This window comes from Rhodamnia argentea, chromosome 1 (genome assembly GCF_020921035.1).
Source record: "Rhodamnia argentea isolate NSW1041297 chromosome 1, ASM2092103v1, whole genome shotgun sequence".
NCBI lineage: Eukaryota > Viridiplantae > Streptophyta > Magnoliopsida > Myrtales > Myrtaceae > Rhodamnia > Rhodamnia argentea.
The window spans coordinates 37,209,691-37,224,022 of record NC_063150.1 but is presented as its reverse complement, the minus strand read 5'-3'; the positions used below and the strand labels follow the sequence as shown (position 1 = coordinate 37,224,022).

The window sequence follows — 14,332 nt, the reverse complement described above, 5'->3', positions numbered from 1 at the left end:
TTGTCGATTAAATTTCAACATAGTTTGTTTATGCTTAATTCAATTGCAGTGGCTGTATTTCTCAAATTTTGTCGTCAATTAAATTCCGATACGGTTTGTGTTTGTACAGTTTTGTTTGAAGTAAAGTTCTTGATTCCTTACTTACCTATAATATGTTCTGTTCAGAGTTGCCATAGAATGTATCTGTTTTTATAAAAATCGAAGAACGACTTTCGGATATTTCGTCACGGGATCAATTTTGGCAAAACACAGATATCATTAATTCTCTAACAATAGTAGGCGCTGTAAATGCTTAAGATGGCACGGGCCAAAAGTGGGTCAGAAATGTGAAAAATTTCAAAATACCCTTGCACTATGCTGATGCGTGCTTGACCCATGTGGTCATGGACGATGCAATGGACAAGCCCGGATCGAGGCTACTCACAAAGGACTTGTAACATTAGGCTTTTTTAAGACAGGTACAGAAATCCCCATTATTAGCATCTATCATCACCAAGTACATACGGGTGATAGTAGGGGTGGGCAAACATATACTTGCCATGGGCTAAACTGTAAGACAATAGCTACAGAGCACACGCATTAATTGGATGAACGTGAGGAGCATCAGGCAAAAGAGGCCAACTTAGGTTTGGGAGGATTGGCCAAGCAAAGGTCGAGGAAAGAATCAACCGAAGTGTAGGGATGTTCAGGATACAAAGTAGAGCCCTCCAAATCATTCTCCGTCATCTCAAAGCTCGTCTGCTCTCCTTTTATGAATATGTTGTGCAGTATCGCCACCGGTATGTTGTCCGGATGTGGCAGACCTGATGATGACCGAATAAAACCACAAGATTAAGAGATAATCACTACTTGCTAACTATGATGGTTCCCTATGGATCACCCGCCGCGCCCGGGAGGAGGGGGTGGGGGTGGGGCGCGTGGGGGCGGGGTTGGGGGGTTGTTGGGGCTTGAAAATCATTACCCCTTACATACAAACGCAATCACTTATATGAAAACCTTCGGACAGCCTTGTGAGGCGCATAACTAATTAAGATCCATAACTAACTCTCTTTCCCACACCCAGCAAGGGAAAAACTCAAATCTTACTTTGAGTGAGCTTCATCATATCCTCCTCCGGGATGTGCGTCTTTTTAAGAGTCCGTCCAGTCTTTTTCTCCCACATCGAAATCAAGTCTAGTTGGGATACGATGTTCCCTGGAGGTCGATATATGATCACGCGGTTTGCCACTCTTGGATCTGTCGATGCCTTTACTGTGTAGAATGCCACATCTTCCTCATAATTTAGGACGGCTATACATACATGTGACCGATGTAGATTATACTAGGATTGGCATATGTAGATTATAAAGAACATGAACATGAAGTCTCTCTATCTCTCTCTCACTCCTATGCATACATCTACTATATATGTACAGTAGATCCTACATAGATCAGTACCTTTGGCCTCGCCAGTTCCATGAACGACCACATGGTCGCGCTGCTCATGGGGATGGAGCAAGTAATCCACAAAGTAAGCGGCGAAAGAGTTGGCAGAGACGTAGGTGAAAGGAATCCCAGCAGCCTCGGTCGCTCTCCTGATCTTCCTCTTGTTCTCCAGCAATGCTTCGAACGGTGGCAGCGCCCCTTTCACCCTGTCCACTTCGTTTCCATACTCCGACGGAACAAACCTCTTTACATTTATACACACAAGCTTATACGTATGTTCGATGTGAGCATGCACACTCAGCAGGCAACATATATATATCATTCAACATCAATTAGGATATGACTAGCTAAATTAATTTCACCTGGATGTTGGGGGCTTCTTTAATGGCATCGATGATCTTGAGTTGTTGGAGATATTGAGGGACAGGGAGAGTCGAGATGACGACGTCAACCTGCCGGAGCACCGACACAAGCTTCTCATGCTCTTCCAATTCACCCTACACCACAGAAAACATAGTAGCTACACACACACAAAAATGGAACGAATGAATGAATGAGAAAATTATTTTAGTGATAGATACTTGGACAACGGTAACATTCATCAATTCGAATTCCTGGAGCAACCGTTGCTTGGAAGGATCGGCAGTGGAGCGGACATAAGCAAGAGTAGGGTGGCCCATGGAAAGGGAGGCCTTGACCATGAACTTGCCCAGGTATCCACTCGCACCGAATATCAATATCTTCTCCTTCTCCACCTTGTTCTTGCTCATAATACTATCATTAGCCATGGGTTGGACACCATCGTCGTTCAAATTCTCAGCCTCGTACGTACGTCTCTCTCTCCCCCCGGAGTCCTTCTGGCATGGTTGCAGGACCTTCTGTACAGCCAGTGGTGACTAGCCTCCTGTACTGGCCCCGCCTTTCCCCAAACCCCTAATTCCTTGTTTAAGTAGCAACCCGGTACCAGATGCTTGCATCCTTAATTTGAAGAGTTGACCCCTTGAGCCGGCTATAATCTTCAAAAGCTATAATCTCAAGGCTATACATGTAATGCAAGTTTTATGCGCATCCGCAGCCACACAACACATAAACAAGAAGAGAAAGAAAGGGCAAAAAAATTTCGAGAAAGTTTCCACAAAATCATCTTTCAACAACTAATGTGATAAACAAGCAGTATGCATCGACATACCTCTAGAAATATCAAAGGTAATTGGAGTAGCCTTGTCATTTGTAAGGAGCAAATAAGATCGAGGAGTTGTGGCCACCAAAGCCGAATGAGTTAGATAAGGCTCTCCTTTCTTGGACCTACTAGCACGGTCGGGTCCTAACCAAAGTGCATCACGGATATATAGTGAGATTGTCCACTGCTGTAGAACCATGAACATCTCACGTAACAGGTTTGCACAATAATGATAAAAATCTGCACTGATTAGTAACAAAAATCACCCAAACAAAGCTGTTAAGGGCTCGATTCAGCAACGAAAAGCCACTAAACAGCAGACAGATCAATCCATTGACAACTGCGGAAAATTGGACTAAATAGTGGCTGGACAGCAGTGGATTGGGGCATCAAACAGCAGCGAGCGAAGGACAGCCCTGAACAGCAGGAGAATTGGGCACCGAGCAGCTACTGTTCGGGGGCCCAACCGAGGAAAAGAAGCACTGCACAACAAGCAGTCCACGTTTAAAAAAAAAAAACTCTCTCTTTTACTTCCCTTTTGCCCACGTGTTTCACTTTCCTTTTTGTGAGCAGAAAATTGCTGACCTTGATGTGCAAAAGAGATGACAAACCATGGCTGTTAGTGGGGTTTAATGAATGTGAAAGTAAATTAAAAGAGAGAGGAAATTAAGGACAAGAACACTCCCTTTTCCTTCACGTTCTTCTCTTTTGTCTGCTCAGAATCTTCGTGGCCATGAATTCAACGTGTGTGGCCTAAAAAATCCCCCATGATCAGAACTTGCAGGAAGATTATAAAACCTTCCTCTCTCTCTCTATCGTGCACTTCTCAAAGTTCCGTTTATTGTAATTGTGTGCCCTGAATTCCAAAATCCCTCAGCCTGCAAATAAGTGGTAGTCAAAATAAAGCAAAAAAAGACAAACCATCGCAATTTGAGAACATGGACACCCCCTTTGTCGTCTTCTTTCCTCTGGCGAATTGTGGACGTGTTTCCCTCTGGATGATGGCCTCCTTAACCTCACGATCTTTCTCACGCCCTGGACCAAGAATCAAGACCACCATTGATGCACATAGGGCTGGCGAACTCGAAATGGGCTGAAATTTGATCGGCTGAATGGAAATGGGCTTATGATTGAAACTCACAGCTACGTTGTGACGAATGTCGTTTTTTAGCATTTGATGATGCACTTAGGGCTGGCGAACTCGAAATGGGTTGAAATTTAGTCGGCTGCATGGAAATGGGCCGCTGATCGAAACTCACCGCTATGCCGTGACGAATGTCGTTTTTTAGCATTTCAGAGTCGTCTTCATGGGTTTTTGAGCATTTTTTTGTAGTTTCAATGGCGTTTTTGTAATTTTATGTTCCTTAATGTAATTGGGGTTAACACCATATAAAAGGGTGTTTTAAGGTTTCGAATAGGGGACTTTTAATATTATTCTATCGATTTGATAATCGTATATGAGAGAATAGATTGTTCCTTATTATCAATTCTAATTCTCCTGTTTAGCCAATTTCCATTGCATTTCGGCATCAACCACCCAAAAGATTTCTGTTCCCTCAATAACTTGTGCCGTGCCTTTTCCTCTATGGCCCTGTATTATAATCAATTGGCCTCTTGTCATCATTGTGTGACCCCCTCTATTATGTCCGCCCACCCATCTCCACAATTTCTCACGTGAATTCTAGGATGAATCAGCCCCCACTTATGCGGTCCACCCCAACGTGAAGCTCGTTGGCCTGTATGAATGTGTGGCCTCCCCGCATCAAAACCCTAAACTTAATGGTATATTTATAGAGTGAAAAGTTGCAAGTCAAGGGCGTTGAATTTCTTAATTTTTTGCAAAATAATCCTAGGCGCAAAATATAACTTGAATCAAGTCCCGAAGGGTTTAATTGCACAAATTAATCATTAAATTAACTAGAGAATTCGACCAAGCCCAGTGCACTTAAGCTGGCCGAATTTCTTAAGTCAATTATGGGCTATTGTGCATTTTTGGGCTTACTTAGGCTTTTCGTAAATAATAGACATTTAATTAAAGCCTTTTCTTAATTATTAAGCATGAATGGGCTGAATTAAAGCTAAAAAATAGACCTTAATGGCCTCTCAAATTTCGGCACACTCCCCTCCTCTACTGCCAAAAATATTATGATAAGTTAAGTCCAATCGCTTGTCAATTTAAGCTCCAATTTCCAGCACCGGTACGGAATGATGCAAACGCGATGCATCAAAAACTAAATTAAATATGCTATGCACGAAAACAAATTAATTATTTTTTGGTGGGAACTAAAAATAATTCTCATTTTTATGTAAAATGCATGATTAAGGAAAAATCAAAATTTAGGTATCAACAGTGAATAATCTCTATGATCATTCAAATCATACTATGAATGACTCGGAAGATGAGGATCATCTTATCCTTGAGCAATTCAAACTAAAAATTCATAAACAAAGAAATGCTACTATAAAAGCAGAGTGTGAAAGAACAATGTTGGAAGAAGAAGAAGAGAGATATACCACAAAGAGATGGTATATGAATATCATGCCTTCCTTGACGAGAATAAGGAAGATGGTACATGAGATGAAATAGAATATGTTGGAGTAAAAGAAGCACAATTTGAGGGGGAGTCAACTCACACTGCGAGAACCTAGACTAAAGAAGAAGAAGAAGAAGAGATGAGTGAGAATATTGACTCTGAACTACTCAAGGATATTCTGTACTATTAGAACATATTGAAACTACACATTTAAGATTTGTACCATGCTTTAGGAAGTTAATGAAATGAAAGACAAAATGCCTCATGAATTTGTGAAGCTAAGGGAAAATGTTTGAAAATGTGAGCTTTGCCTTTTTGAAGCTGTAACACATGGGTAAGAAGACATACAACTTTAGAGTGGCCATTGATCTAAAGCTGGAACAGTTTTCCAAGCTTGTTCAAGTCAAATTTCCTTTGGACTTTGTGCCTTTTACATCAATTCAAGTTCCTTCTTCATCCACTACAACACCTACTCCAACACTTCTACACCAAATGAAATAGGAGACCAAACAGATTATAAATCTAGTACACTCTTTCTCTGCTGAACAAGCTACCTATTATCTAGAAAGAAAAATTAGATTTGTTAGAGCTATCATGAAAGCTGTTCGTAGCACAAGATTAAGAGGAGGCCATGAAAATCTTGTGAAAACATTAATCAAGAATAATGGATTTATTTCTAAAGAGGAAGCTTTAGAATTTACATCCAAATTGACCTCAAGAGAATTGAAGATTGCCTTGCTAAAAGGGAAGGATGCTCATGGCGTAGAAGATCATAATTCTAAAGGTTCTAATCCAAAAGACTTATGTGTTCAAGATCTTTTGAAATTGTGTTAAGAGAACCAGCAAGCTATGGCACAAGTAAAGTATGCAAGGATGGTAGTGGAGGAACAAAAGCTAGATCCAAGCTACATTTTAGTAGGGATAAAAGCTTTCAAAAAATTGTTTGCTCAAATGTACAAGGAGATAGACGATGAAATTGAACACAAGAAAAGAGTCAAGACTCAAGAGGAGTCATCTTATGAAAATAAGCCCAATGAGAATCTAGAAGAGAATTCAGATTCAGAAAAACTATAGGACATTTTGTTCAAGCAAGGAGAGTCCAAAGATAATTTGAGAAAACTAAAGACTGAGCTGTGTGTCTAAATGCTTCAAATGAAAGATCGGTTGACTTTGTTAACTCGTAGTCTAAGTAAAGATATGAACAAGAAATTACATCTAACATGCTTTGAGATGGAACAAGCAAAAAGGAAGATGCACATAATGGAAGAAGGGATTAACTTGAAGTTGGCTTGGCTATCCAAGTTTGCTTTGATTCAACTACCTTCAGAACTTGTGCTAACCACAACTACTCAAGTCCCATCCTCATCTACTCCAGTCCCAAATCTGCCAATAGAATTGTTTTCACTCTCTTATTTCATCAAAGTTTGATTCTATCTTTGAGATTTGGATGTGTTTGAGTTTTGATTGCTCTCTCGCTTGAAATTCGATTTTGAATCAGTCGCACATTTTTAAGCTTAGAGTTTGGCTTGAATAATTTATTGACTAGTATATTATGGTTTGATATGTACTTTTGTGCTGATGACAAAAATGGGGAGAAATTTATACCCTTTAATTGTCTTCCTATTAAGAAAAGATGTGAGATTATGACTTGCAAGAAAGATACAGAGCGGGTTCTCATATCTATGGAAAGATGTGAATGATAATTTGCAGGAACAAGTATCAAAGTTGAAGTTATATTATGAGAATGATGATCGTTTTATCAAGTATAATATGCTCTAAACAGGTTAAACAAGTTTCAAGCTCTAAGATATACATAACAGGTTCTCACATGAACAAATTCTGAGAAAGCTAGCAAGCGTTGATAATTTCAAACTTATAGTTTTATGCTCTAAACCTATACTCCACTGTGACCTAATTTTATACATAATCTTTTGAGCTCATTACTCTGATGCAAGGTTTACAGGTTATGCAAATCGAGAATGAACAATTTGCCTTCGACAAAAAGAAGCTTGTTCATACTTCGGATACTACGATGCAAGTCACACTCGCTCTAACATAGACTTTATAATTTCTAGAATCAATGCTCTGAACCTATACATATTCTATTTTCAAACACTTTGATACGGGTTCTACAAGTTCCGGAAGCGAAACAAAATTACTTTTTGAGAATGAATTCAAACCTTGAATTCACCATTACCCCAGAACTTATCTTTTGCTAAAGTGACAAATGATACGTCCTTATTTAGCAAAATTTTATTGAGTAGCAAGATCATTATCTTACTCACCTCTTTTACATAATTATTGGTATATTTGTTGATAGTTTTATCATCATCAAAAGGGGGAGATTGCTGAAAAAAATCCCTAATTGATTTTGAAGTTGACAAAACAATCCATAATCTCTTATATTTAAGTTAATGCAATGCAATGTCATTTTGCAAATTATCCAAAGGTATATGGATCAAGACACATGGGACCGAATCTTGCAAAGTGGGCTCGGACGATGTTCTAAGGGACTCAGAAGCTATATTGAGTTTAGACGTTCGGCGGGGAGCTCAGCCTAGTCACCAAATTGTAACCTCTGAGCTATTCTCTAGTGAAGTCCGGTCGATTGGTTCCCAGCGTGAAGAAGTGGACGCAAGCTTGAACAAAGCCAAACCATTATAAATCATCTGTGCACACTCCCTTTCTCTTACTCTCTTTGATTGCACATTGTGATAGTTAAATTATGCACACTGTTATATCTGACGATATCTCGGATCTTACTAGCTATCATTATCCGAATGGAGCTCTGAGCATACTCATTTACATTCCGCATTAATTTCTAAACATCTTTGAAATTACATGGTGATAACGCTAGCCTCAACATTATCTAATTTTGAGAATATCTTAATTGGATAATATTGTCATTGATAAACTTTTGATCTTAAGAATTATCTTTGACATGTGGATTTGGTTGGATGGCATTATCATGTGGATTGGATAATTGAATCCATATTTTTTTTAGAATTATCTAAAAACGATTTGCAAATCTTAAAAGATAATTTTCTTAAATTAAAGACTGAATTTTGGATGGGAAAGTGGACCCCACTTGGACAATTTCAGCCACCCTCTCAAATTTTCAAAAATTCTAAATCAAAAGGGTGACTTTGCTTCTTGTCTAGTCATGTTTGTTTATTTGTTTTGTTTTTTTTAAGTTTGCATAGTTATAAACAAACATGCCCATAATATATGCTCTCTATGTGCCTTGTTCCTCCGGAAAAATAAATTACATTCCCTAGCCATGATATTATGGAATGGGATGATAATTTGTATAGAACTTCGTAATCTGCCCTTTGTATTAATGAATGTTGTTATTCTATATTCTATCCGCTTATTGGCTCGAATCTAAGAGCATGTTGCTAACAAAATTTTACTCTAACTCTAATCTTTGGATATAAGTGAATTTATCGAAAAATAATTGAAATTTAAGGTATATTATGGGCATTTTTTTTAATCTTTGTTCACCCTTTTTCTTGATGTAAAATACCTCAAAAAACCCCTTTTCCATGTCATGAATAACATCTAATATAACTTAAGACTGTGAAAATTCATTTTCTTGATTAAAATTGGGTGTTATTGCATTTTATGGCATGTTTTCATAATAATTGTCCCTTAATCCGAAAATACAAAAAAAATTCCGTGATTTTTGTGTATCATATGGTCCACTCCATCTCTCAAAATCATTTAATTCACAGCATCAATCAAGAGGGATTTTTCATGAAATTTGGTATCGAAAGAGCATTAATTTTTTCAAATTAATATAACAAAGTCTCCGGACTCATTTTTTCTAATTCGTCGGGATAAAATAGTTATTCCGCTATTTTATTTATGTTTCTAATCGACCTATCAAAAAACGATTAATGGCTGCTCCAATTAAATAAACTTGTATGAATTGAATCTAAGTTGCTATTCGATAGGACTTGAAGAGGTCCGAATTAGATTAGTTAATTTAATCAATCTGGTAATCAGTTAATCTAAGGTTTTCTAATTGTAGGTCGCGACAACATCACAAGGCAAAATCCCAGAAAGGCATGAGTTTCGCAATTCAAAGTAGAAAATGCGCTCACGTGATCCAGGTAGCGTTGGTGGAGACGAGCGACAGCGGGCCGGCGCAGTCGCTTGGTGATATTGGGGAAGTTGTCGAGGAACTTGGGCTCGATGACAAGCCAGAAGTCCTGCTCTTTGTTGCGGTCGCCGTAGTTGCGGAGGCGCTCGAAGAGAAGCTCCTGGAAGTGCTCCTCCTCCTCCAGCATGAATTTGGCATTCGCAACCCCGAAGTGGTACTTGCTGCTCTTAGAGTCGGACGGCTGCTAGTGCAGAGTAAGAGATGATGAACAAGTCGCGATTTTGATTCCGACCCATCAAAACGAGAATGGGGAAAGGGAAAGGGAAGATACCTGGGTCGGGCTGACCTGATTGGAGGAGTCGGTAGCGGCCACGGCCATCACAAAAGGAGGAGAAGGTGGAGGAGAAGATAGAGAAGAGGAGTGCTTTCGGAGGCCGCAATGGTGAAAAGAAGGAGGAAGAGGACAACTCCACATGGCGACATTTGTATGACCACGCATCGACGTCCCAGCTACAGGACTACCCAAGAGGGCAGCTGCAGAGCCCAGAAGGCCAACACCACCGCTCGACATTGCCATGCCTCTTCTGCGTCTTAGTCTAGACGATGACGATGAAGATGAAGAAGAGTCGCGAGCCTTACCTATTTATCACTTATCTCTATGCCTATTTCCCCGATCAATAAAACCATCGGTGCCCCACCCTGCCTTCGAACTTGCTTTTGGTTAAATGACACTTTTGTCCTTCTCTTATTCTCCCATGGAAATATATTTCCTTTTTCGCTTATCTTCTGTTTTGCTTTTTATACTGTAAACAAATACTTTTGCATATGTATATTGTACAACAAGGCAATGAAACTTATCCTTTGACCCTGCAGATCATAATCTTATATGTTGTTGAAGCTCAATGCGAGATCATGTCATAGTCGAAAGCACCACTCGGGTAACGGGCTGATATCGACGGTAATCACCATTAGTGCGAGCGCCCTACTCCCTATCAAGTTCTCACCATCTAACCATATTTCATGGCATGCTCTGTTCCTGTCTTTACAGTGGGGGTATGATCTTTTGGGTTACATCGATGGCACAAACAAACAAATTTATTATCTTTCAAGTATATTTACTTTCTTGCATCGTACTTTTAGTTTCCAGACTCACGATGTTGATTAAATTCCGACATCTTTCTTAGCTATAGTTTCCAGATCCGCATCTTTAATTAATTTTCGGATGTGTGCCTCTATCATGAGTATTGAGTTGTCAATTAAATTATAGCGTATCATCTTTGCATTTTCAAGCTTTATTGTTGATTAAATTTCAACATAGTTTGTTTATGCTTAATTCAGTTGCGGTGGCTGTATTTCTCAAATTTTGTCGTTAATTAAATTCCGACACGGTTTGTGTTTGTACAGTTTTGTTTGAAGTAAAGTTCTTGATTCCTTACTTACCTATGATATGTTCTGTTCAGAGTTGCCATAGAATCTGTCTTTTTTTATAAAAATCGAAGAACAACTTTCGGATATTTCGTCACGGGATCAATTTTGGCAAAACACAAATATCATTAATTCTCTAACAGTAGTAGGCGCTGTAAATGCTTAAGATGGCACGGGCTAAAAGTGGGTCAGAAATATGAAAATTTTCAAAAGACCCTTGCTCTATGCTGATGCGTGCTTGACCCGTGTGGTCATGGACGATGCAATGGATAAGCCCGGATCGAGACTACTCACAAAGGACTTGTAACATTAGGCTTTTTTAAGACAGGTACAGAAATCCCCATTATTAGCATCTATCATCACCAAGTACATACGGGTGATAGTAGGGGTGGGCAAACACATACTTGCCATGGGCTAAACTGTAAGACAATAGCTACAGAGCGCCCGCATTAATTGGATGAACATGAGGAGCATCAGGCAAAAGAGGCCAACTTAGGTTTGGGAGGATTGACCAAGCAAAGGTCGAGGAAAGAATCAACCGAAGTGTAGGGATGTTCAGGATACAAAGTAGAGCCCTCCAAATCATTCTCCGTCATCTCAAAGCTCGTCTGCTCTCCTTTTATGAATATGTTGTGCAGTATCGCCACCGGTATGTTGTCCGGATGTGGCAGACCTGATGATGACCGAATAAAACCACAAGATTAAGAGATAATTACTAGTTGCTAACTATGATGATTCCCTATGGATCACCTGTTTTTTTTTTTTTTTTTTTTGGGGGTGGGGGGGGGGAGGGGGAGTGGTTGGGTGGTTTGAAAATCATTACCCATTACATACAAATGCAATCACTTACATGAAAACCTTCGGACAGTGTTCAAGTTTTGTTACCTCAAGGGAAGGACAACCTTGTGAGGCCCGTAACTAGTTAAGATGCACATATGGCTCTTTATTCTCTTGACCTCGTACTAGATTTGAGACATGCATAACTAACTCTCTTTCCCACACTTAGCAAGGGAAAAACTCAAATCTTACTTTGAGTGAGCTTGACCATATCCTCCTCCGGGATGTGGGTCTTTTTAAGAGTCCGTCCAGTCTTTTTCTCCCACATCGAAATCAAGTCTAGCTGGGATACGATGTTCCCTAGAGGTCGATATATGATCACACGGTTCGCCACTCTTGGATCTGTCGCTGCATTTACTGTGTAGAACGCCACATCTTCCTCATAATTTAGGACGGCTGTACATACATGTAACCGATGTAGATTATACTAGGAATGGAATATGTAGATTATAAAGAAGATCAACACGATCTCTCTCTCTCTCTCTCTCCCTACTATGCATACATCTACTGCATATGTATTGTAGTTACCTACATAGATCCGTACCTTTGGCCTCGCCAGTTCCATGAACGACCACATGATCGCGCTGCTCATGGGGATGGAGCAAGTAATCCACAAAGTAAGCGGCGAAAGAGTTGGCAGAGACGTAGGTGAAGGGAATCCCAGCAGCCTCGGTCGCTCTCCTGATCTTCCTCTTGTTCTCCAGCAATGCTTCGAAAGGTGGCAGCGTCCCTTTCACCCTGTCCACTTCGTTTCCATACTCCGACGGAACAAACCTCTGTACATTTATACACACAATCTTATACGTGTGTTCGATGACTGAGCATGCACACTTAGCATTCAACATCAATTAGGATATGACTAGCTAAATTAATTTCACCTGGATGTTGGGGGCTTCTTTAATGGCATCGATGATCTTGAGTTGTTGGAGATATTGAGGGACAGGGAGAGTCGAGATGACGACATCAACCTGCCGGAGCACCGACACAAGCTTCTCATGCTCTTCCAATTCACCCTACACCACAGAAAACAAAGGAGCTATACACATATACATACACAAACACACACAAATGTAACGAATGAACGAGAATGGTACTTGGACAACAGAAACGTTCATCAATTCGAATTCCTGGAGCAACCGTTGCTTGGAAGGATCGGCAGGGGAGCGGACATAAGCAAGAGTAGGGTGGCCCATGGAAAGGGAGGCCTTGACCATGAACTTGCCCAGGTATCCACTCGCACCGAATATCAATATCTTCTCCTTCTCCACCTTCTTCTTGATCATGATAGTATCATTAGCCATGGGTTGGACACCCTCGTCGTTCCTATTCTCAGTCTCTCTCTCTCTCTCTCTCTCTCTCTCTCCCGGAGTCCATCTGCATGGATACTAGGCCTTCTTATATGCGAAAACTTCATATTGTGGCGGGTCAAGTTGATCACAAACAGTTTTGAGTACCATCCCAACAACCACATCAGACTAGTCAATTTTCAATCACACCCTTTGAAAAAAAATCTAAAAGTAATAGACTTAATGCCACAAAAAACCTAAAAGTAATATATTTACGACGAATTTATCCCAAATTAATTTTTGGATCACCAAAAAATTTAAATTGATACATGTGACAAATTTACCGCAAACCGATATGAATTTCCATGTGAACTTGCCATTAACCAGCTCAGCAATGTCACGGTGAAATTTGACGGAAGCAAAGATAAGGTAAATGTGTCACGAGTATATCCGTTTGAGATTTTTTTTTACTAAAAAATTAGTTTATGGTAAATTTATCAAATGTACGCTAATTTTGAGTTTTGCGTTGTATCAATTCATACTAAAAGCGTAATCCGATTAAACTTCTTTGATATGTATTCATAGCATTTTTTGACGCAGCTAAGCACAGTTTGCGATGGACTTTAATCATGTTAGGGGTCGACGAAGGGCGAAATTTTCAGCATGAATCCAGTAGACAAAGATGTACCCTTAAGAAAGCGTAAAAAGGAAACACGTTCAAATAGTCAATGCCCTACCCTCAAGAAAGCACGAAAAGGGAACACGTTTATGTAGTCAATACCACTCAAGTCGACAAAGAGACTAATCCTATGATGTTGGGGGGAAAAAAAAGGCTGTTTGCCAGAGTATTATCACCAACCGTGCATTACAGATATTTACACAGCCTGCAATTTAGTAGAAAAATATAATAATTTAGAATTCAGTCTATATAGGATATGCATCTCAGATACCTTGTCCTTTTTACACAAGTTATGCATATTATTAATCAACAATAGAAAGGATTATGTCGTGTATTTGGGAGTCATATTACTAGTCATGGTGTCACCAACCGTGCAATTTCATACAGTCATCAACAATGGAGTATAAGAAGAATCAAAGCTGATGGGCTTCCAATCTGTCGTCAGCCTGTGTTACTTTTTGACAAGCGCGGACGGTCCTCTGAATCTGAGGATGGCGTACATGTAGGGGTAGGAAACGGTCACTGTCGTAGAATGAAGTCGCAGACGAAGAAACAGACATTTTCTTTCCTATGACTTTGTTTATGAATACTAAGTTTTAATTACCAAGTCAGTGCTCAGTAATCTTGCACAATAGCAAAGAAATTACTTAATCTCGGCTAGTAATATTTTTGAATGATGGGGGGAATCCATGAGAAATATAACTTCCAACCAATCATGAAGTAGTTTGTTCTGATTACTTGGAATATTGAATTGCTTTTCTAAGTAAAGATTACTACGCCGGAAGTTACTTTTCTTTATATGCCACATTAAGTATCAGCAATTAAAGTCATCCAAAGTGCTCTATAAAATTTAATGAGCCT

At 39.6% G+C, this 14,332-nt stretch overlaps 3 protein-coding genes across 4 annotated transcripts; all 3 read right to left on the bottom strand.

Annotated features, from left to right (window-relative positions):
* Positions 1-422: 422 nt before the first annotated feature.
* LOC115731511 (isoeugenol synthase 1-like) lies at positions 423-2,315 on the bottom strand (the record flags this gene model as incomplete). Its single annotated transcript, XM_030662177.2, has 5 exons — positions 423-803; positions 1,087-1,290; positions 1,438-1,669; positions 1,788-1,922; positions 2,007-2,315. Coding segments are annotated over 5 exons (1,080 nt in total), but the record flags the coding sequence as incomplete, so codon positions are not given.
* A 6,837-nt stretch (positions 2,316-9,152) lies between these two features.
* Positions 9,153-9,931, bottom strand: LOC115731510. Its single transcript, XM_048278531.1, has 2 exons — positions 9,576-9,931; positions 9,153-9,488 (listed from the first exon to the last, which is right to left on the bottom strand). The coding sequence occupies exons 1-2, from the start codon at positions 9,819-9,821 to the stop codon at positions 9,153-9,155; spliced, it is 582 nt and encodes a 193-aa protein (XP_048134488.1). The 5' UTR covers positions 9,822-9,931.
* A 1,030-nt stretch (positions 9,932-10,961) lies between these two features.
* LOC125315587 (isoeugenol synthase 1-like) lies at positions 10,962-12,874 on the bottom strand. 2 transcript variants are annotated; one of them, XM_048280899.1, is made up of 6 exons: positions 12,601-12,874; positions 12,385-12,519; positions 12,039-12,282; positions 11,699-11,902; positions 11,132-11,342; positions 10,962-11,088 (listed from the first exon to the last, which is right to left on the bottom strand). In XM_048280899.1, exons 1-5 carry the CDS (start codon positions 12,805-12,807, stop codon positions 11,143-11,145), a joined length of 990 nt encoding a protein of 329 aa, XP_048136856.1. In that variant the 5' UTR covers positions 12,808-12,874; the 3' UTR covers positions 10,962-11,088; positions 11,132-11,142. The 2 variants fall into 2 exon arrangements, with proteins under 2 accessions (XP_048136856.1, XP_048136854.1); XM_048280897.1 differs by having other exon boundaries at positions 10,962-11,342; positions 12,601-12,873.
* Positions 12,875-14,332: the final 1,458 nt, after the last annotated feature.

Excerpts from the sequence above, each read along its gene's own strand:
- LOC115731510 (XM_048278531.1), bottom strand. The coding sequence starts at position 9,821 with ATGGCAATGTCGAGCGGTGGTGTTGGCCTTCTGGGCTCTGCAGCTGCC. Across the intron at positions 9,489-9,575 it reads ATCAGGTCAGCCCGACCCAG|CAGCCGTCCGACTCTAAGAG; the intron begins GTATCTTCCCTT and ends ACTCTGCACTAG.
- LOC125315587 (XM_048280899.1), bottom strand. The coding sequence starts at position 12,807 with ATGGCTAATGATACTATCATGATCAAGAAGAAGGTGGAGAAGGAGAAG. Across the intron at positions 12,283-12,384 it reads AAGAAGCCCCCAACATCCAG|AGGTTTGTTCCGTCGGAGTA; the intron begins GTGAAATTAATT and ends ATAAATGTACAG. Across the intron at positions 11,903-12,038 it reads GGCCAAAGGTACGGATCTAT|CCGTCCTAAATTATGAGGAA; the intron begins GTAGGTAACTAC and ends ATGTATGTACAG.